This window comes from Capricornis sumatraensis, chromosome 1 (genome assembly GCF_032405125.1).
Source record: "Capricornis sumatraensis isolate serow.1 chromosome 1, serow.2, whole genome shotgun sequence".
NCBI classification, from domain to species: domain Eukaryota; kingdom Metazoa; phylum Chordata; class Mammalia; order Artiodactyla; family Bovidae; genus Capricornis; species Capricornis sumatraensis.
This window is the reverse complement of record NC_091069.1, coordinates 58684850-58706059: the sequence shown is the minus strand read 5'-3', so window position 1 is coordinate 58706059 and position 21210 is coordinate 58684850. Positions and strand designations below refer to the sequence as shown.

The following is a 21210-nucleotide window of genomic DNA, read 5'->3' as shown; positions in this document are numbered from 1 at the left end:
GCAACCCACTTCAGTATTCTTACCTGGGAAATCCCATGGACGGAGGAAGCTGGTGGGGTACAGTCCATGGGGTCACAAAGAGTCGGAAACAACTGAGCGACTAAACAACAACAATAGGAATGTATGCACGCGCGCGCGCGCACACACACACACACACACACACACACACACACACTTCACAGGAAAGTAGCACCTTAAAGGCTGCAGGGCTGTAGGGCTTTGCACCTGATTGACACTCACCAATGTTTGCTGAATTGGAGCAATCTGCTGCCAGGCCCATCCTGTTTTTTATCGTTGACCATTGCTCTCAAGAGTTAATGTTTGACCCTGGCCATAAAGGAGACGACAGCTGATGACTTGTGACCGACTTTTGGAGAGGAAGGAGCCCCCTATAAATTAGCCCACACCAGCCCACACTGGCAGCCCTGCCAGAAGAGCTGTTGGATCAGCTGTGAAGAGAGCCTCACCGCCACCATGAACTTCTCCGGCAAATACCAAGTCCAGACCCAGGAGAACTACGAGGCCTTCATGAAGGCAGTCGGTGAGTGCTGGGCCAAGGCTGGGGATCACGGCCATGAAGGCTTGGCCCTGCAGGTGGTGGCCAGTCAGGGTCCTGAAGTCAGACAGGAGGAGCAGTTCAAGCTTCATGCAGATTTGGAATCATGTTCTGCAGGTTCCCTGTGCAGTTTGGGGCTATTCCTCCCTGGACAAGACTGTGCCTTAGGAAAGTGGGAATGGCACTGAACTAAGATCTGATCTAGACTGAAGCCGCCTCCACGGCCACCTCACTGAGTGACCATGTTCATTCACTCACTCATTCCTTTCTTCATTCTTCTAACTAACTTTGATTCAAGGCCAACCACACGCTAAGCAGAGTGCTAAGCTGAGCAGAGTGCTACGCTGAGCAGAGTGCTGTGCTGAGCAGATACCGCAAAGACAGATAATGAGCCACATTTCCAAGGTCACAATTTGGAGAAAGAAAAAAGAGAAGAAATGAATGCAACATAGCCTCTCCTAATGTGTCCTGAGTGTTGACTCAGCGCCAGACCTCGTGCTAAAGCCCCAGACAGGCAACTTCCTGTTGTTAGCTTCCTCTCATTCAGTCGTGTCCAACTCTTTTCAACCTCGTGGACTGTGGCCTGCCAGGTTCCTCTGTCCATGGAATTCTCCAGGCAAGAATACTGGAGTGGGTTGCCATTCCCTTCTCCAGGGGATCTTCTGGACCCAGGGATCGAACCTAGGTCTCCCGCATAGCAGGCCGATTCTTTACTGTATGAGCCACCAGGTTGAGTCCTCACCAAAAACTCTGAGCTCGGCACTATTATTTTTCCCATTTTACAGGCAAGGCAATGAAGGCCTTGAAAGAGCAACTAATGCCAACCGGGGTCACACAGATCATAATCCCAAACCGAGTTGACATATAAAGCCAGCACTAGTTCCCAGGGACCCCTCTTTAAATCCCTGTCACCCACCCACCCCACTGAGTCACTTACAGGAGGATGTGGCGGCCGTGGGGGGGTGTCAGGGGAAGGCTTGGTAGGAGCGAAGGTGAGCCTTGGGCCTTGGGAGATGAGAAGGTGTCCCCTGGGGGCTGGAGGAGGAGATTGTGCTACCGCGGGAGGAAGCAAATGGGGTGGGGAGACAAGGAAGAGGGCTGAGCAGGAGGCGGTGGGAAAGATAGCAAAGGCAGAGATAAGAAGCCTTTTGGGGCGGCTGAGAGCTGGGATCTTCTCCTGTAGGACACAACACAACACCTCTTGTCCCTGCACCCCTCACCTGGCAACAGGAGCCTCCCCATCACTGTCAGTGCACCGGGTTTTCCTGAGCCTCAGTTCATATGACAGCACTGGGACTCTGATATTCACCACACTCTGGCCCCAGAGAAGGGACTCCTGGTCCATCTTCCTTAAAAGCCTTGATGGCAGAGGTGGAGGTAGGGATGGGGGGCATAGGCTTGCCAGGCACGATTCCGCTGTGATGCCTCTTGTCCCTGAATAATTTTTTAATTAATTTTTTTTATTGGAGGATAATTGCTTTACAATGTAGTGTTGGTTTCTGTCATACATCAGCATGAATCAGCCATAAGTGCATGTATATCCCTTTCCCCTTGAATCTCCCTCCCATCCTGGCATAATTTTTAAGAGCTTCCCTTTCACTCTCAGGAGGGACCTGGCTTGGGAGACAAGCTGATGGTCACCCTGAGTGTGGAGGAAAAAAATACTTAGTCTCAAAGAGCAAAGTCTCTGAGCTTTAAACAGGGAGGACGGAGGAGGGAGAGCGAGTAAGAAGCAGGTGCTCAGACGAGGAAAGCTTCCCCAAGGCAGAGAAGTGATTTTTTCTTCTTTTAACAAACCAAACTGGCAAGATAGTGGGCACCTGAGGTCAGGCCAAGTCAGGCCACTGACCTTCCCTTTCAGAGGTCGAAGCTCAGTTTGCTCACAGGGCTCCAGGAAGTGCCAAGGCCTCAGGGATCTCTCCTCCCCCTTCTCACCACGGGGTTTCTCTTGTGACCACCAGCTTGCAGGTCCCACCTCTGCTGTTTAGTGGTTCCACTCCCATGGACTGTCAGCCACCAGGGTCCTCTGTCCTTGGGACTCTGCAGGCAAGAATACTGGGGTGGGTAACCATTTCCTTCTCCAGGTGATCTTCCCAGCCCAGGGATCCAACCTGGGTCTCCTGCACTGTAGGCAGATTCTCTACCGACTGAGCCACCAGGATGCCCCACTCCCACTTCTACCCACCCCTAAACCTTCAATGCTTCCCTCCAGGGATGCCCGATGACATCATCCAGAAGGGGAAGGATGTCAAGGGGGTGTCGGAAATCGTGCAGAATGGGAAGCACTTCAAGTTCATCATCACCGCTGGCTCCAAAGTCATCCAGAATGAGTTCACCTTGGGGGAGGAGTGTGAGATGGAGTTCATGACTGGGGAGAAGATCAAGGTATGAGGCACCCCCTCCAGTCACCCTCTGCTTCCAGAACTTTTCCTGGAGCCTGGCCCCAGGCTTCCTCCCTCAAGGCTCCCAGCTCACAATTCCTACTGCTGAGACCCTATCTCTGAACCCACAGCTGGGGTGAAAAGGCAGATAGCAGAAACCAAGACAATACTGTCTCCACATGGTTCAGTGGATAAAGAATCCACCAGCAATGCAGGGGACATAGGAGACGCAGGTTCGATCCCTGGGTCAGGAAGAAATGGCAACCCACTCCAGTATTCATGTCTGGGAAGTCCCATGGACAGAGGAGCCTGGCAGGCTATAGTCTATGGTGTTGCAGAGTCAGACACAACTGAGTGACTGAACACACAAGCAAAAAACACAATGTTGTAAAGCAATTATCCTCCAATTAAAAATAAATAAATAAACCAGCTCTTGAGAAAGAAGCTCTTAGGGAAGGTGTCAGTTTCCTGGGACCTCCTGGAGGAACTCTGGCCTGAGAATCTGTTATTGCTGTTCAGTTGCTCAGTCACGTCCGACTCTTTGTGACCCCATGGACTTCAGCACACCTGGCTCCCCTGTCCTTCACTATCTCCCTGAGTTTGTCCTTTGAAGTCAGTGATGCCATCCAACCATCTCATCTTCTGTAGCCCCCTTCTCCTCTTGCCTTCAGTCTTTCCCAGCATCAGGGTCTTTTCCCAAGAGTTGGCTCTTCACATCAGATGGCCAAAGTATTGGAGCTTCAGCTTCAGCATCAGTCCTTCCAATGAATATTCAGGACTGATTTCCTTTAGGATGGACTGGTTTGATCTCTGTGCACTCTAAGGGACGCTCAAGAGTCTTCTCCAGCACTACAGTTCAAAAGCATCAATTTTTTGGCACTCAGTCTTCTTTATGGTCCAACTCTAATATCCATACATGACTACTGGAAAAACCATAGCTTTGACTAGAGGAGAATTTGAGCTCTCCCATGTGGAGGGTATGGGGGAACTAGGCCCGGAGCAGGAGTCTAAGATTCAGATTCTCCCAGGCCCAGAAACAAGCAAGTGGGAGTCAGTGCAAAACCTTAATAGAGCCCTCAGTTCATCCCTCAGCCTAAAGAAATGGCTTTGCTGAGCCTAGAGCTGGTGCTCATGGGGAGGGACTTCCTGAAGGAGGTGCTGGCTATACCAGAGAACCAAGGCCCCAGGCAGGCCTTCAGATCAAGACTTGCAGGTTGGTCAGTGACTCCTGGTCTTCACTACCTCATCTGTGAAATGGGCACAGTCACTTCCCAGAGCAAAGATAGTGGGTAAGCTAGCATCACCTCTACTGGGCTGTGGATAAGGTATGCAACTCAAGCTGGGGGTAGGATGTGTGAGTGGTGGGCAGGGGGTGGCAGGGAGATCCAGGCAAGGGGGTGCCCCTCACAAAGGGTCTCTATTCCTCCCTCCCAAACCCCACATGCCAATACTAGCGTCACCAATACCACCGAGAAGAGATCCTCACTTCTCTCCCCCAGCATCCCCGACCCCAGAAAACTTTGTGCATCTATCTCAGCACAACCATTGGTCTTTTTTTTTTTTTTTTTTAACCTTTTCTAGTGGCTCTTGACTTCTGCTTCCCCAGATAAAACATTACAGGTCAGGAAACCTATGATAAATTTTAGAAGGGAAACTCTCTTATCCGCCTACAGTAAGGGGCAAGCTGTCATGGCCCTTTCCAGCTGTCCATCTTGGAGGCAAATTTTAACCTTGGCCAGTATCTTCTGCTCCCTGCTGGGTTTCCGTTACGTCTCCCCGGATGTGTGAAAAGGAGACCACAAGAGGAAAGATGAAGGTGCTAGAAGGAATAACATAACGTAACACAAAACCAAGACAGGTGTTCTCCCAAACGGCCGGTGTTTGGAATCTTATTACTTTCTCCCTCCATTAACTTGGAGAATTGTTACTTGATTTTATTTTAGTGTTTGATTTGAGACCTCTTAGCCATCCTATGCTAACTCCTGGATCCCAGCCCATAAATGAAAAGTCTGACAAAAGAAGCCCTGCCGTTTTCTTCAGTTCTTACATGACCTCACTTCTGTTCAGAGCCAGGGAAGGGGGTTTGGTTGCTGTAAGCAGAGTCCCATGCCAGAGAGCCAATCTCATTAGCGAGAGAGTTACTCCCTCTTGGACCCCTCCTCACAGGCTATTTCTTCTGTCCCCTACAGGCGGTGGTTCAGCTGGAAGGTGATAATAAACTGGTGACGACTTTCAAGGGCATCAAGTCTGTGACTGAATTCAGTGGTGACACTGTTACCAGTGTAAGTCTGCACTCTCAGCTTGGGGGTCCTAGTACTTGGGGCTGGGTGGGGAGGTGGGTAGTCGGGGGTCAGGGGAGACGTGAAGAGCAGTGACGGTTTCCTAGGCTCAGTCTCTGCTACTACTCCCTGAGCATCCTTTGTGCCCCAGGCAGTTTCACACATTCTCTCGAATCTTCCCACCAATGCTGAATTTCCTAAATGTGGAAACTGAGGCAGCATACAGCCAGGAAATGGCAGGGCTAGGGTTCCTCTGAACTGGATCTGTCTCACGAGGCTGATATCCATGGTGATACACTGCACAACCCTAGGAGGAGCCACTCTCATTACAGACGGAGGGGCTTTGTACATTTCTTACCATCTTGCAATGAATGCCAATAAGGCACCTGTGGAGAAGGAAATGGCAACCCACTCCAGTATTCTTGCCTGGAGGATCCTGTGGACAGAGGAGCCTGGCAGACTACAGCCCATGGGGTCGCAAAGAGTCAGACACAAGTTAGAGAATGAGCAAGAGCAAGAAGTGTTCAATGAAATGTTGAGAAATTGAATTGGATTGAACTGGTCTTGCTATAAGTCATTGATGCAGAAAGGAATTCTGTAAAAGGCAGGACAGCTCTGCGTGTGAGGAAGGGATAAAGACTTGGCATGGGATTTTAGAAAAGATTGCTGATCCTTCCTCTGGTCCTATCGAGAACAGAGGCATCTCTGAGTTGCTGTGTATATTAGCATACTGGGGGCTTAACTATCCTTTATAATTCTACATCAGATGAATATTTCATGATTTCTTTTCTGGCTTTCAGACCATGACAAAGGGCGACATTGTCTTCAAGAGAGTCAGCAAGAGAATTTAGACAAAGTCTGCATTTCATATTCTTTTAGTGTGTACAACTAATGTAATAAAGTGAACTTTGTTTTAAGAAAAAAATGTCTTCTTTTTGCTTAAAGGAGGAAGGGGATGGGGAGGTAAAGGAGAGAGACTGAGAGAGAAATGGACCCGGTGTTGCCTTTCTTTTTTTTTTTAATATTTCTTTTTGTTTATTTGGCTTCACCAGCTTAGTTGTAGCATGCATGAATCGAACCCGGGCCCCCTGCATTGGGAGTCTTAGCCACTGGACCACCCAGGAAGTCCCCAAAACGTCCTTTCTTCTTGATGGCTTTTCCTTGACGGAGTTCTTGAACACTGATCACCTCTAGTTTTGTTAAATCTTGACCATCTACATGTTACATCCTGCGGGGTTAGGTCTGATTCTCACCCTGAAAGCAGATCCCAGGCTGTCAACTCAGGCAACCCTATAAGGAACACATGATGTGGCCGGATCTGTAGACCAGCCCTGGAACGACATGTCCCACTGGACAGCCACACAGCAAGGAGCTGGAGCATGAGGCTGTGTGGTGGACTAGGTCACTCCCACGTGGGCAGAGAGAGCAGGATCTCTGGACAGGCAAAGGGAAGCCATGCCCACAAGTGTGGCCTTGGCAGCCCCACCAGCCCCACCCACCTGGGGACATGAACAAAAGGAGCAGGCCCTGAACCACCCAATGGACAATTCTCCCTCTAGGGAGTGCCAGAAGTGGACAGAGAAACCTCTAGAAAGTCCTTCTGGGCTGTGGGCAAAGCAGATTAAGAGAGAAGAGGGGTGTTTCCCCAAACGGTACCTTGTACCGGGCTCTGGTAACTGTTATGAGTTGAGTTGCATCTCCCCAAAACTCACATGTCAGAGTCCTAACCCTCAGCCTCTGATTGTGACCTTTCTTGTTCAGCCATAGCCATTGCAGATGTAACTGCTAAGTCACTTCAGTCGTGTCCAACTCTGTGCGACCCCACAGACGGCAGCCCATTAGGCGCCTCTGTCCCTGGGATTCTCCAGGCAAGAATACTGGAGTGGGTTGCCATTCCTTTCTTGTTCAGCCATAGCCATTGCAGATGTAACTAGGTAAGTAAAACGAGGTCATGCTGGAGTACGGCAGGCCGCTAATCCAATATGGCTGGTATTCTTATAAAAATGACAAATGTATGGGGACTTCGAGCTTCCCAGGTGACTCAATGGTAAAGAATCTGCCTGCCAATGCAGGAGACATGAGTTTGATCCCTGTGTTGGGAAGATCCCCTGGAGGAGGACATGGCAATGCACTCCACTATTCTTGCCTGGAGAATCCCATGGACAGAGGATTGTGGCAGGCTACCGTCCATGGACTTGTAAGGATTTGGAAATGATTGAGTACAAGAAGAAGCAAGATGAGGGCTTCCCTGGTGATCTAGGGGTTAAGACTCCACGCTCCCAATGCAAGGGGCCCGGGTTCAATCCCTCATCAGGGAACTAGATCTCATACACTACAGGTAAAGATCTTGCATGCATGCCACAACAAAGATTCCTCTTGCTAAGACCTAGCACAGTTAAATTAAAAGAAAAAAAAAAGCAGAAGTTTATGGAAATGGAAACATGCGCACAGGGAGTATGCCGTGTGGAGACTGGAGTTATGCAACCACAAGCTGAGGAACTAGCAAAAACCAGGAGAGAGACCGGGACAAGATCCTTTCCTACCTCCCGTAAAAGGAGCAGAGACTTGTTCACCTTGATGTTCAAGTTCTGGACTCCAGAACTCTAAGATAACAAACGTCAGTTGTTTGAGCCAGCCAGAGAGCTGCCAAGCTCTGGAATTTCTATCTTACATCCCTCAGCTCTCAGAACTGCACCCAGCCCACAGAAATCTCTCAACAAATGCGCCTTGATGAGACTTAGAGAATACACTTATGGTTGCCAGGAGGAAGAGTGGGGGGAAGGGATATTTAGGGAGTTTGGGAGGGACATGTACCCACTGCTGTATTTAAAATGGATAACTAACAAAGACCTACAGCACAGGGAACTCTGCTCAATGTTATGTGGAAGCCTGGATGGAGGGGAGTTCAGGGAGAAGGGATACATGTGTATGTATGGCTGAGTCCCTCTGCTGTTCACCTAAAACTATCACATTGTTAACCAGTCATACCCCAATACAAAATATAAAGTTTTTTTTTTAATAATACATTTCCAGAAATTCACTTCTGAAAAAAAAAAGTACCTTGATGAACAAATGATTCTGTCATCTTTCCCACCTTCTCTCCTCCCTTTTCTGGAGCTGAAGCCCAATTACTTTTTACTTGCATAGTATCACAGGCCACAATGGCAACTCCCTGCCTCTCTCTCTTACCTGTGAACCTTCATCCCACAAACTGTCATCTTCCCAAAACACAGCACTGGTCATAATGCATCCCAATTCACTGACTTATACACGAGAGTCAAACTCCATAAATGGCATTCAAGTCTCTATAACAGGGATCAGTAAACTTCTTTTGTAAAAAGCCAGAAAGTAAATATTTTCAGTTTTGTGGGCCACCCAGAATCTGCCACAGCCCCCCAATTCTGCTGCGGTTAACACTGAAGCAGCCACAGATGATTCTCAAACAGGTAGGTGTGGCTGTGTCTTACTGAAACTTTATTTTTGAACACTGAAATTTGAATTTCATATCATTTTAATGTGTTCTTCTTTTGATTTTTTAAAACAGTTTTTTAAATTAGTTTTTTATTTATTTTTAAATGTTGGTTGTGCTGAATCTTTGTTGCAGTGTACAGGCTTTCTCCAGCTGCGGTAAACGGGCTTAGTTGCCCTGAGGCATGTGGGATCTTAGGTCCCAGACAAGGGATTGAATCCATGTTCCCTGCATTGGAAGGTGGACTCTTAACCACAAGATACCAGGGAAATCTCTGATATTTTTTTTCCAGCCTATTTAAACATGGAGAAATGTCCTTAACTCACACACCACGTAGAAAAAGGTGGTAGCCAGATCTGAGTCATGGACCCTATGATTAAAGTGAAGACCTTGAAATGGGAAGATTATCCTGGATTATCCCACTGGGGCTAATGAAATCACAAGAGTTCTAAGTGAAAGAGGCAGGCAAGAGGATCAGAGAAGGAGTGATATCCTGCTGACTGGGGACCACAAACCAAGGAATGTGGGCATTCTAGAAGAAGCATTTAGAAGCTGGGAAAGACAAGACACAGATTCTTCCCCCAGTATCTCCTTATTGACTTCTTTCTGCGTCCTTAAGAGAAGTAAACCTGAGCCATCCAGGTTAAAGGTTATATCTGGCCTTTAATACATGCCTGTCAGTTCACTTGTGGGGCAGTGGACAAGAGGCTTAGTATGAAGGGTAGTAATCAGAGGTCTTAAATTTGTTTGGTGTGGCACTGGATGACAGAGGTTTCAGAATGCAGAGTTCACCCTTGAATCTTTAATGATCTTTCTAACTATCTATTCTGCTGTATCTATGTAGCAAACTCCACTTTTATCGGTTGATAACACTACAAATTAATGTGTTCTTCTAAAGTTCAACCGATCACCATGACGTAAATATTCCCACCAAGGCCAATGGCAGGTTATCAGTGTGATGCTATGCAGAGGTGGGAAGAGGTGTGTGTGGCTGACTGTCTTGAGCTGGTCTATCACACCACTGCTCGTCTCTGTCCTTCAACTCTACTTTCTTAGTAGGAAAAGGGACACCCCAACAGAAGCATGGGTGGAATGCTCATGGACCACTTAGGATGGGACAGGCTCAGTTCTAAGAGACGTATATTTTTAAAAACGTATCTCGGGGTACTCTTTCTACACCCTTCTGATGTCTATATCAGAAGCTTTCTCTATCTCCTTTATACTTTAATAAAATTTTATTACATGAAAGCTCTGAGCGATCAAGCCTAGTCTCTGGCCCCAGATTGAATTCTTCTCCTCCGGAGGCCAAGGATTCTGGCCTCTTTGCATGATTCAGCAACAACCTTTCATCTTGGGGGCTCGTCTGGGATTCTTCAGGGCAAGATGGGAGCTAACAATTCCAGTCTCACTCATTTGAACTGTATCCTGAAAAACTGGGATAGATTTGATGCCCAGGGCTTAAAGAAGACACACCTGGTCTTCCTATGTGATACTGCGTGGCCATGGTATCCATTGGAGGATGGTGAATGGTGGCCGGTTGGAAACACTAGAGACAACTTACTCCATGCTTATTGAAGCTCCTGGCCCACTTTCTTCCCAATCCGCTTCCGTAATGGGACTGTCTGGACGAGCCAAAAGCTTTTCAATAGGCATTAATGGACTCTGGGAGACGACTCCTGACCCAGCCTCTGAGTCAAGCAAGCCTCTATTTGAGCCAGGAACCGAGCTGTCAGAGTGCCAGGAATTGATTCGTGGGTACATCACACTCGAGTTAAGAGGTGGCACCTTGACTGGAACTAAGTGACTTCATTTTATGTCTTTACTTCCTATGCTCTGACTTTAGACCTTTCAGATGGGCCTGATAATCTATGTGAGCCTACTTCTGCTGACTCCAAAAATCCTGACTCTGCCGTTTGATCCTCAAGACAAATGCATTCCTGTCCTGGGCTCACTCCTAAGCAGCATTTCATAATCGTCTAACTGCTGGGTCTATGGAGCACTCCCCTCTTCATCAGTGGAAGGCTTCCCATGGTGAACATCTCCACTTCAAGGAAAAGACTTTTTGACAACAATCATATGTGATGCCTCTTCTTAAACTGATGACATCTAACAACCCTTAAATGGACTGGTGCAACACTTTGTACTTTAACTATGGACATAACGTGACTTTTAATTTTGATTATACATTGTCTCGGTTTAATGACTATTTTGCTACACATAAGGCAAATAGGTCTAGATCTAATGGTTTTTTCCCTGACGTTTATCAAATATGAGATGAGGTTATATGGTTAACTCCTAAAAAAGGATGTCTAATATCTACTGCCCCTATATGCTGGGAACAAACAGAGCCATCCCCAAAAGTTCGCCAACTTAATTACAATGATTGGAAACAATTGGGATTTTTGCCTCAGGAAATATGCAATATAATCATTCCCGTGTTTTCCAACCCCAGTTCAGGTGTTCCCTTTGTGTGGCCAGGCACTAATTGGGACTGGATATCTCAGTCATGCTGGCTTGCTCCAAATGGAACCTACTGGATATGTGGCTCTTACCGATGGGCATGGCTTCCCCATGGTTGGATAGGGAGATGCACCCTAGGTCTAGCCTTTACTCATGGCTTTATATTTTCAGAACTTTCAGAAAAGCCTGCTAGTTTACCCCACCTTAAAACTCGGTGGGCAAGGTCTATATTTCACTGGTATGATTATTGGCTGCAGTGTTTGTTCCCTCTTTGGGAACTACAGATGTTATGCTATGAGTAGATACTTTGACTAATTTTACTTAACAGGCATTGCAAGATTCTCAAAAAGCTATTTCAGCTCTTAATGCTGAACAAGCACAAATTAGAAAGGTGGTTTTACAAAACAGATTGACTTTAGATATTTTGACAGCTGCACAAGGAGGAACTTGTGCCATTATTCATACCCAGTGCTGTACATATATACCTGATATGAGCACGAATGTTACTTATTTTTCTAAACACATGGACAAGATGATCGGGGCTATGGATACTCCTAAAGCCTCAATTGCCTCACTCTGGGGGACATTAACTAGTTCCCCATGGTGGACAACTATCTCAATTACAATAATTCGGATTGTTGTAAAAAAATTTTTTTAAATAAATAAAAAATAAAAACGTATCTGTTATAGTAACACTCCATGGTATGCAGAAATAATGAAACTGAAGCATGGATGAAATAACCAGTCCAACATCATCTAGCTAATATCAGGACCACTGATATGAACTTAATTTGTGTCAGTGCACATGATCTTAAAAACTACACTGAAGAATTCTCTAGAACTGCACAAATACAGTAGACACCAGCCACATTGGCTATTTTCATTGAAATAAAGTAGTTAAAAGTTCAGTTCTTCACTCATACTAGATGCATTTCAGGTTCTCAGTTGTCCCATGTTGCTAGTGGCTACCGTACTGGACACAGATAAAACACATTTCCATCATGACAGAGAGGTCTATTAACACTGCTCTAAACAGACTGTCAGAAAGAAAGAAGCTGCACACATTTGTTGGAAACATGGAAATTTAATAGCCTCTGTGGACTGCTATAATAAAAACTCAAGATACACAGTTCTATGTCTCTTGTGCTCTGATCTAAGCAAATTCATTCACTTAATCATTCATTCAATACATATTAACTGAGTGCCTACTATGTCCCGGGACCTGTGCTAGGTTCTGGGGATAGAAAGATGAATAAAGGGACAAAGCTCCTGCCCTTCAGAGGCTTACAATCTGATGGAGGAGGCAGACAAGTAAAAAGGCGATATAAGGTCATGAGGAGAATGTTATGATGGGAGATTCAAGGGTAATATGACAGACTCAGACAGGCAGCCAGCTGAATCTAAAGCTTTCAGGAAGGGCTTTACAGAAGGGGTGATTTCCAAAGTGGGTGCTGAAAGATGAATAGGAGTGATAGGTTTCACATATTTTAGACACAATGTTTCAAAACTCAGAGAGGCGCAGGAGGACATGGGTCACCCAAGGACTCGTGAGTAAGTGGCTCCGACTAAAATCTCAGATGAAGTAGACATTCAGGAAGTAACTAGACCAGTAGTCAGATGCTCTCCGTGGGGGCAATGGGCGTTGAGGAGGAGCAGGTGCAGGAGTGGGGAGAAAGGAAAGAGAAAGAGTTTCCTTTTGGACATGCTGAGTTTGAGGGGCAGATCATTTGACAGGATATGTGGGGCTCATGTTCAAGAACAAGGTTAGAGGGTACAGACTTAAGGCCATCAGCCTCAAAAGTATGAACGTGTTAGTCACTCAGTAGTGCTGACTCTTTGCGAGTCTGTGAACTTCAGCTCGCCAGGCTCCTCTGTCCATGAGATTCTCCAGGCAAGAATACTGGAGTGAGTTGCCATTCCTTTCTCCAGGGGATCTTCCCAACCCAGGGATCGAACCGGGGTCTCCATCATTGCAGGCAGATTCTTTACCATCTGGGCCATCAGGGAAGCCCTGAAGCAGTGAGGAAACAAAGAGCCTGGCTGAGCTCCTGGGGGAAGGTGTGCAGCGGGAGATGAGTGACCAGAATGAACAAAACCAGCTCTAGGAAATACCAGCCTGTCAAGGGCAGGAGAGAAATCTCAGCAGAGAATCATTACAAGGATGTGGTGCCCAGAAATCAAGGGCTGTGATGCCAACTGAATCAGAGAAGCCAAATAATACAAAGTTCATGTCCCGCCAAGAGTCGACCTTGGAAAGAGCCATGCTCATTCTGCAGCGGGTTCAGGAAGAAATGAAAAGTGAAGAAAGCTGAATTCCAGTATACAGTAGGTGCAGACAAATACTGTCTGATTCCACTTATACAAGGTACCCAGAACAGTCAAATTCATAGGGCCAGAAAGTACATTGGTAGATGCAGGGCAGGGCAGGGAGGGGAGTTAGTATTTAATGGGGACAGAGCTTCGGTTTAGGAAAGTGAAAAATTTGGGAGATGGACAATGGTGAGAATAGCACAACAATGGGAATGTACTTAGTGCCACTGAAATGTACAGTTAAATACGGTTAGAATAGTATGCTTCATATTATGTAACTGTTACCACAATTAAAATAGCATTTTTTTAAAAGAGGGACTTCCCTGGTGGTACAGTGGCTAAGACTCCATGCTCCCAATGCAGGGGGCCTGAGTTCGATCCCTGGTCAGGGAAATATATCCCATGTGCTCAAGTAAGAGTTTATGTGCCACAGCCAAAAAAAAAAAAGCCCAATGCAGCCAAAATCAATAAATTTTTTTTTTTAAAAAGAGTTGTTAATAAACATGGGAGACAAAGCCTTTTAGAAAATAGTTAACCGTAAAGATTACGAGTCCCCCACCTATCAATTAACTGCTTTAAATAAGCCAGAAATGTGAAGAATCCAAGATGAGAGAGAATATAGGGGAAGCGAGGTTCAAAGACCCAGGAGGGGACAGGAGTCCCAGGCACAGGTGGAGAGTTTGGCTTTGGAGGAGAAGGGGGTGTGAGGAGGCGGGGACGGGAAGGACAAGCACAGACACGACATGTGTGAACCCACGTGGGAAGAGGAACCTGAGGAAATCCCATCTCCTGGCCCCTCCATGAAGCAGACACTGAGGGCCTGCTGAAAGCAGAGAACTCAAGAACAGGAGTGAAGACCTGAAATAACCACTGGGCAAAGGGGGAGCCAGTGAGGGGCACGGGAGCACGTCTGGGCTGCACCCCAAGGCCAGCCGAGATTGGAGAGAAGTCTGTGGAGGAACCTGTGATGAAAGGTGCCATTTTCCTGGCTGTGCACAGACCTCCAGGTACAACGGAGGGAAAATAAGACAGCTGAATTAATCTAGGTCAGAACTCTGAAGGAAGGGGGCATGGGCCAAAAGGAAGACAGACACCTAATTTGAGGAAGAGGGGATGGGAAACAGACCAGGAATATTGGGGAATGACTGGCAGTGTGCCAGATGAGAGTGACAAAGAAGGAAAGAGATTTGGAGGAAGGTTTTAGATGAGGGTAAGTCACGTCAGTCATGTCCAACTTTTTGTGGCCCCACGGACTGTAGCCCACCAGGTTCCTCCGTCCATGAAATTTCCCAGGCAAGAATACCAGAGTGGGTTTCCATTTCCTATTCCAGGGGATCTTCCCAACCCAGGGATCAAACCAGGGTCTCCTGCATTGGCAGGCCAGTTTTTACCACTAGGGCCACCTAGGAAGACTAGGAATAGAAGAGGGACGGACCATTTGAACTGGCACAGTTGGCTCCCTGGGAGAGGGCTGGTTCCATCCTTTGCCGTGTAGTATGTGGGCTTAGAAGAACTGTCACTCTCCCAGTGAAAGTTCTAAAGAAGCAGGTGTCCTCAATAAAGAGCCAAGTGCCAGGTACAAGTACTCTGCAAAGAGTTGGCATCTTTGCAGAACTCTTCGGACAAAGATTTTGGCACACTGGCAGGACTGTTGGGTTCCAAGGGAGGTAGTGGATTGTTCTGAGGATGAAGGGGTGTAAGGATGGAAGAAGTGACTCTTTAGACACAGGTGACAAATAAAGGTCCTGGGGGGATCATGTGACTTCAAGATGTTAGTCAGAGCTCTGGGGTCAAGAGTGGCTCCAAAGGACATAGAAGACTTGGTGACACTCCCAAAAAGAGGGTTTTGGTCCAGGATCCCCCAAAACACTGGTGAGAAGTTTGGGCTCCCAGAAGATACAAGAGCACAATTAGGACAACTGTCCCAGGCCAATGGGACAGCTGGATTGGTTGATTCCCAAGACCCTCACTTTTGAGTGAAAAATCAAGAGCAGCTCCCCAGGAGATGAGAGCAAGTTGATCATACCCCCAAAGAGGTCCCAACCTAAGTGTGAAGTGTCTCTGGTAAGAAAAGCAGAGAACTCAGAGTATGGACAATGAAAGAAATTAACCCAAAGAAGTCATAATTATTCATAACTAAAAATAGAGATTTCCTGGGCATCAGTGATGAAGTCTAAGCTGATATAGACCACCCAGGCACATGTAACCAAATCAAATATCCAATTCTGCTGGACCCATGATTATCAGGTAGGTGGGTTTCCAAATTTTTCCCTCAGCTTCACCCTTGAGACTTGGGCCAGAGAAATCTCAGCTAATATCCAACTACTCCCAGAGCATGGGAATCACAGGGCTTGACACAGAGGGTGGAGAAGGGAGCCACTCCCTCTCTGTTCTAAAAGTAGTTTCAGAATAATCCTGGGAACACAGACTTTAAACTGAGGCCTCAAGTGGCTTGAGCAAACCTCCATCTCCTTCTGCATAGTACCCTTATTAAAGAGGTTCTAGTTCTCTGAGTAGGACCCACATGGCCCAAACACAGTCCCTTCTTCATAACTCCACAGTCACCTGTGGAAACTGAATAACACCCATTCCAGTCAGCAAATCCTGAATATCCCTGAGACACCTGCAGAGATAGGTGAGCAGACAACGGAGACTCCAGGTACCTGCAACTCTCAGCTCAGAGGTCATCTCCTCCATGACCACCCACCCCCACCCCCCGACGACTACACACACACACCCTAGACACATACCCTCTCTCCATAGAGCTTACCATTGCATTTATTGTCACGCTGTGTTTTGTTTATGTTTCCTCTCCCCAGTTACCTTGGGGACCTCTTTATACCTAAGGTCTAGCACCCAATAAACATTTGTAGGATGAGTTAGACTGGGCTGGGCTGGGATAGAGTTAAACTGAATTGGACTCAGTTGAAGTTAAAGAAAATGACACCAGGGATCACAGAGCAGTACGTTCCCATGGCAACAGTTGCCCTTTACCCTGATTTCCTCATCAAGGGTCTCCCCAGAAACCCACCACCTCCAGGATGTCTCCCCAGTCCCCCAGCCACGGCGCCCCTCCCCCACCACGCAGGTCCTCATTGCTTCTTGTGGAACAAAGCTGGCGCCGGCTCATTGCTGGGCTCGGCCATGACCTGCATGGGTTGGTTGTTCAGGGCGGCCTCGCGCATCTTGTGGTACATGAATTCGTTCTGGCGGAACATGCGCAGTTCCATCTCCGTCTGCATCCGCATGGCCTGTGGGACGCAGATACATCAAAAACTGTGATGACAAAGCCCCAGGACATGTCGGTCTCTGACTTAGGTTGGCCCTACTGGAAAGGACACACATACACCCTGCACACACATGCACGCATGTATACTCACACTCATCCACTGGGGATCGAATGTCTTGACAGTGGGCTCCGTTTGTTTGGAAGAGGCAGTCACACGAACCACTGAGAGAGTAGCTTGAGGGACGGTTCTCAGCAGAGATTATTCTTAGGAAGTGCCAGGTGGGGACCTGGGTTTGAACCTTGGCTCCTGCACTGAAGTCCCATCTAACATTGTGGGACTTAATCCCTTCAGCCCTCAAGTTGTTCATACATGAAACGGGTGAGATGCCCTTGTACTTTATAATGTGCCAGGAAGACTAAGGCCTGTGACACATAGCAAAACCCTCACCCTCCTAATGTTAATTCAAGAAATATTTATCAAGGGCCAGGCTTCGCTGCAGGGCTAAGGTCAGAGCAGTGAATATGGTGACAATGACTTATTTGACAAGCTTAATATACTGACATAAAGTTAGTCTTCTCGTACATTCTATGATGCCAGAGTCTGTCCTCTTTCCCTATACCGCTGCCTGAGGACAGTCTTTTGGACTCTGTTACTTTCAAATAAATCAGTCTTCAAAACACAAAGGAAACCAGTAGCTATGAAGAGCATGCCATTCACACACCAACTCATCAAACTCTTGTGCCAACCCTGTCTTTTTCCTCCACTTCACTGATGAGGAGACTGAGGCCCATACATTCAGTATTAGCAGCCACACAGCTGGAAAGCGGTAAAGCAGGAATTGGATCCCAGCAGTCTGATTCTAGAGCCTGTGCTCTCTGACTCTACTCCATGTAGCAGGTTTTCTAATGTACGTGTTACACACACATGCACACCATTAGGTTTTCTCAGTCCAGACTTGGAGCATCTTAGGGTTCAAGTCTGAGCTTTGCCATCCACTCGCTTTGTGACTAAGGACAGGTTATTCTCCTTCCCTGGGCCTCAGTTTTTTCAGATGTAAAATAAGAGGAAAGACTAAGAATGTCTGAATTCCCTTCTGGTCTAGCAGGCAACTAGGGTCTTTGCAAAAGCAGAATCTAGTACGCAGCTTTCATCTTCAGAGAGCCCAGCCCAGCCCCAAGATGCCACTTGCCTCTAAGTCCTTGGTGATGGGATGAGAGGGTCCATGTGTGACCAGGAGGATGGCATAAGCTTTGCAGATCATGCCATGCCCCACCTCAATGTTGCCAGCATGCCAGTTGGTCAGCCCTGCCCGCATGATGGCCATGCCCAGCTGGGCATTGTTGGGATGGTACAGCTTCCTGTAAGGACATAGCAAGTAATCATAACCCATATTCCCAACCTGCCTTGCATCTGCACAGCATTTGACAGCTAACAAGGGACCATGGGACTTTCCTCATGGTCCAGTGGTTAACAATCCTCCTTCCAATGCAGGGGACACAGGTTCAATCCCTCGTTGGGGAATTAAGAACCCACTTGCTGTGGGGTAACTAGATAGCCTGTGTGCCACAACTAGAGAGAAGCCTCAGCACACTGCAATGAAGACCCAGGGCAGCCAAAATTAAATAAATAAATAAAACAAAGTGACCTCACTGATTAAGTCCATTTGCTTTCCCATCAGCCCTGGGAGGTATCCACCATCAACGATAGATTGAGGCACACAGAGCCACAGTCAGATACCAAACACCCACGTGGTGAGGCTGTGAGATGGAGACTCTGACCTGGGCCACTGAGCCAAATCCTCACAGGGAAACGGGGTCAGGATTGTACTTGGAACTTGAGTACTGGAAGCTGGCAGCCTTTAGGAGCACCCAACCTCTCCTTGGGAAAAAGCTAAGAAGTTTAGGGGAAAAAATAATTTGAATGTTCTTCATGGGACAAAGTGGTATTCTTACTTCCCTGGTACCCTCCTTTTGTACCCTCCATGGATTGAAGAGGGTACCCTCCATTCAAAAAAATACAACTTTCTTATGCAAAAGTATTCATTTGGCCAGAAATACAAATTCACACACCAATGTGGACACATACGGCAAGAGATGACATTAGCAGAGGAAAGGCAAGGAAGTTGCCTTTTACAGTTTATAAGCAAGGATGGCCCACACCTCTTTCATTTTCTTTCTTTTTTTCCTTCTCTCTGTTTTTTGTTTGCTTGTTTGTTGTTTTTTTTATCACACTGTGGGGCTTTCAGAATCTTAGTTCCCAAACCAGGGATTGAAATCTCACCCCCTGCAGTAGAAGCACAGAGTCTTAACCACTGGACTATCAGGGAAGTCCCTCTCTTTTTTCTTTTGATAAACTCTAAAGCTGCAAGATTGCCTCTGTTGATTGGTTGATTGGTTGGGGGTGGGGGGAACCTTTCTAGGCACTTAAAATCAAGCCAGATTTAGCCTTAAGGAAACCAAAGGCAGAAGATGCCACCCAAATAATAGACAACCTGGAGGTGGGAAAGACAAAGGTTGAAACACAGATTTAATCTCAAGTATCAGATCTGATTATTTGGACATTATTGCTGGGTACACCATGATAAAGAGGTTCAGTCATAAAGAGGATGGTGACTGATTACTAATGCCTGCTGTGGGTGCCAGGAGGAGGGATATAGTGATATGCCTGCCATCTTCTTACCATCCCTGAAATAGACACATTTCTGGAGACTACCTGAGCCCCGGGATCGTCACCTACATGTAGCCATCCACCATCCTCCTGGCGTAGTGTGAGGCCTCCTCAAAGGCCTGCAGGTAGGAGAGGACCTCGGAAACAATGCTCAGCAGCCGCAGCGTGTAGATGTTGGTGTCGGCAAACACTGGCTCCTGCTTCTGCAGGCACTCCCGGCATAACTTCACAACCTAGGAGACACAAGCCCTGTCCGTACTCACTGCACCAGAGCACAAGCTTAACTCACATACGGGAGCATCATGATGCCACTGGACACTCGTGCTTCGAAGACTGAGGAAACTGCTAACAGAGATGGGAAAGCACCAGCTTGTGATTTGAAGAGAAAAATGGTTCCCATTTGGCTAAGATGCAGGGATGGAAAGGGTAACAGTGGGACACAGCACTGACATGGCAGGATGAGGAGTTACCATAGAGGTTCGCGTGGAGTCTGTTAGCAGATGAATGGTACATATATACAAGGGAATTCTACTCAGCCATAAAAAGGAAATGAATTTGAGTCAGTTGTAGTGAGATGGATGACCCTAGAGCCTGTTATACAGAATGATGTAAGTCAGAAAGACAAAAACAAATATTGCATATTAATGCATAGATATGGAATCTAGAATATTCGTTAGAAGGACTAATGCTGAAGCTGAAGCTCCGATACTTTGACCACCTGATGCGAAGGGCTGACTCATTGGAAAAGACCCTGACCCTGGGAAAGATTGAGGGTGGGAGGAGAAGGGGATGACAGAGGATGAGATGGTTGGATAGCATCATTGACTCAATGGACATGAGTCTGAACAAACTCTGGGAGGACAGGGAAGTGAAGGACAGGGAAGCCTGGGGTGCTGCCGTCCATGGGGTTGCAGAGAGTTGGACACGACTGAGGGACTGAACTGAACTGAACAACAACAAATGGAATCTAGAAAAATAGTACTGACGAACCTATTCGCAGAGAAGGGATGGAGATACAGACATCTTTCTCTGTGTCCGTACCTCTGCCATATGAGGATGCAGTGAGATGATATGCGTGGAAGGTGGCCAGACAAACATGAGCTAAGTGTCCTATCTGCTGTATGTATGTGTACTAGTCAGGAGTTTCCTTAGCAATTGACAGAAACCTATAAAACTGGTTAAGAATAATGGAATCACACAATGGTATATTAAAAGGAACTCAGCCATTAAAAGGAACAAAACCGGGTCATTTGTAGATGTGGATGGACCTAGAGCTGTCATACAGAGTGAAATGAAGTAAGTCAAAAAGAGAAAATTAAATATTGTATATTAATGCATATATGTGGAATATGAAAAGTGGTATTGATGAACCTATTTGCAGGGAAGGAATGGAGACACAGATATAAAGAATGGACACATAGGGGAAAGAGAGGGAAGGACGAACTGAGAAGGTAGCATTGACATATATACACCATCATGTGTAAAATAAATAACTAGCGGGAAGCTGCTATATAACACAGGGAGTCCAGCCTGGCACTCCATGGCAACCTAGAAGGGTGGAATGTGTCAGGGAGGGAGGCTCAAGGGGGAAGAGATACATATATAATTATGACTGATGGGCATTGATGTATGTCAGAGACCTCCACAACACTGTAATTATCCTCCAATTAAAAAAGAAGTCAGTAGGGAGTTATAAAAGCTATATTCACACATTACTTCCTCTCACAACAGCATGATGAGAGAGGTGCTGCTAATATCCTCATTTTCCCAGATGAGGAAACAGAAGCACAAAAAAGGTAAGTGCTTTGCTGAAGTTACACAAAGAGTGAGTGATGGAGTGAAGATTCAAACCAAACAA

General features: G+C 46.7%; 2 protein-coding genes across 2 annotated transcripts in view; one reads left to right on the top strand and one right to left on the bottom strand.

Annotated features, from left to right (window-relative positions):
- Positions 1–343: 343 nt before the first annotated feature.
- On the top strand, positions 344–6139 carry FABP1 (fatty acid binding protein 1). Its single transcript, XM_068977447.1, has 4 exons — positions 344–541; positions 2769–2941; positions 5127–5219; positions 6017–6139. Exons 1-4 carry the CDS (start codon positions 475–477, stop codon positions 6065–6067), a joined length of 384 nt encoding a protein of 127 aa, XP_068833548.1. The 5' UTR covers positions 344–474; the 3' UTR covers positions 6068–6139.
- Positions 6140–16547: 10408 nt separating this feature from the next.
- SMYD1 (SET and MYND domain containing 1) overlaps positions 16548–21210 on the bottom strand; it is a 42267-nt gene continuing 37604 nt past the window's right edge. The window contains exons 7-9 of the mRNA XM_068979580.1: positions 19422–19585; positions 17875–18043; positions 16548–16706 (exon numbers count right to left, since the gene is read on the bottom strand). Coding sequence (XP_068835681.1) covers positions 16548–16706; positions 17875–18043; positions 19422–19585 — 492 coding nt within the window. The remainder of the gene's footprint in view (positions 16707–17874; positions 18044–19421; positions 19586–21210) is intronic.

What these genes read in the sequence shown, in the direction of transcription:
- FABP1 (XM_068977447.1), top strand. Translation starts at nt 475, where the DNA reads ATGAACTTCTCCGGCAAATACCAAGTCCAGACCCAGGAGAACTACGAG. An exon ending in TGACTGGGGAGAAGATCAAG is followed by an intron (nt 2,942 to 5,126) that starts GTATGAGGCACC and finishes TGTCCCCTACAG; the next exon opens with GCGGTGGTTCAGCTGGAAGG. An exon ending in GTGGTGACACTGTTACCAGT is followed by an intron (nt 5,220 to 6,016) that starts GTAAGTCTGCAC and finishes TCTGGCTTTCAG; the next exon opens with ACCATGACAAAGGGCGACAT.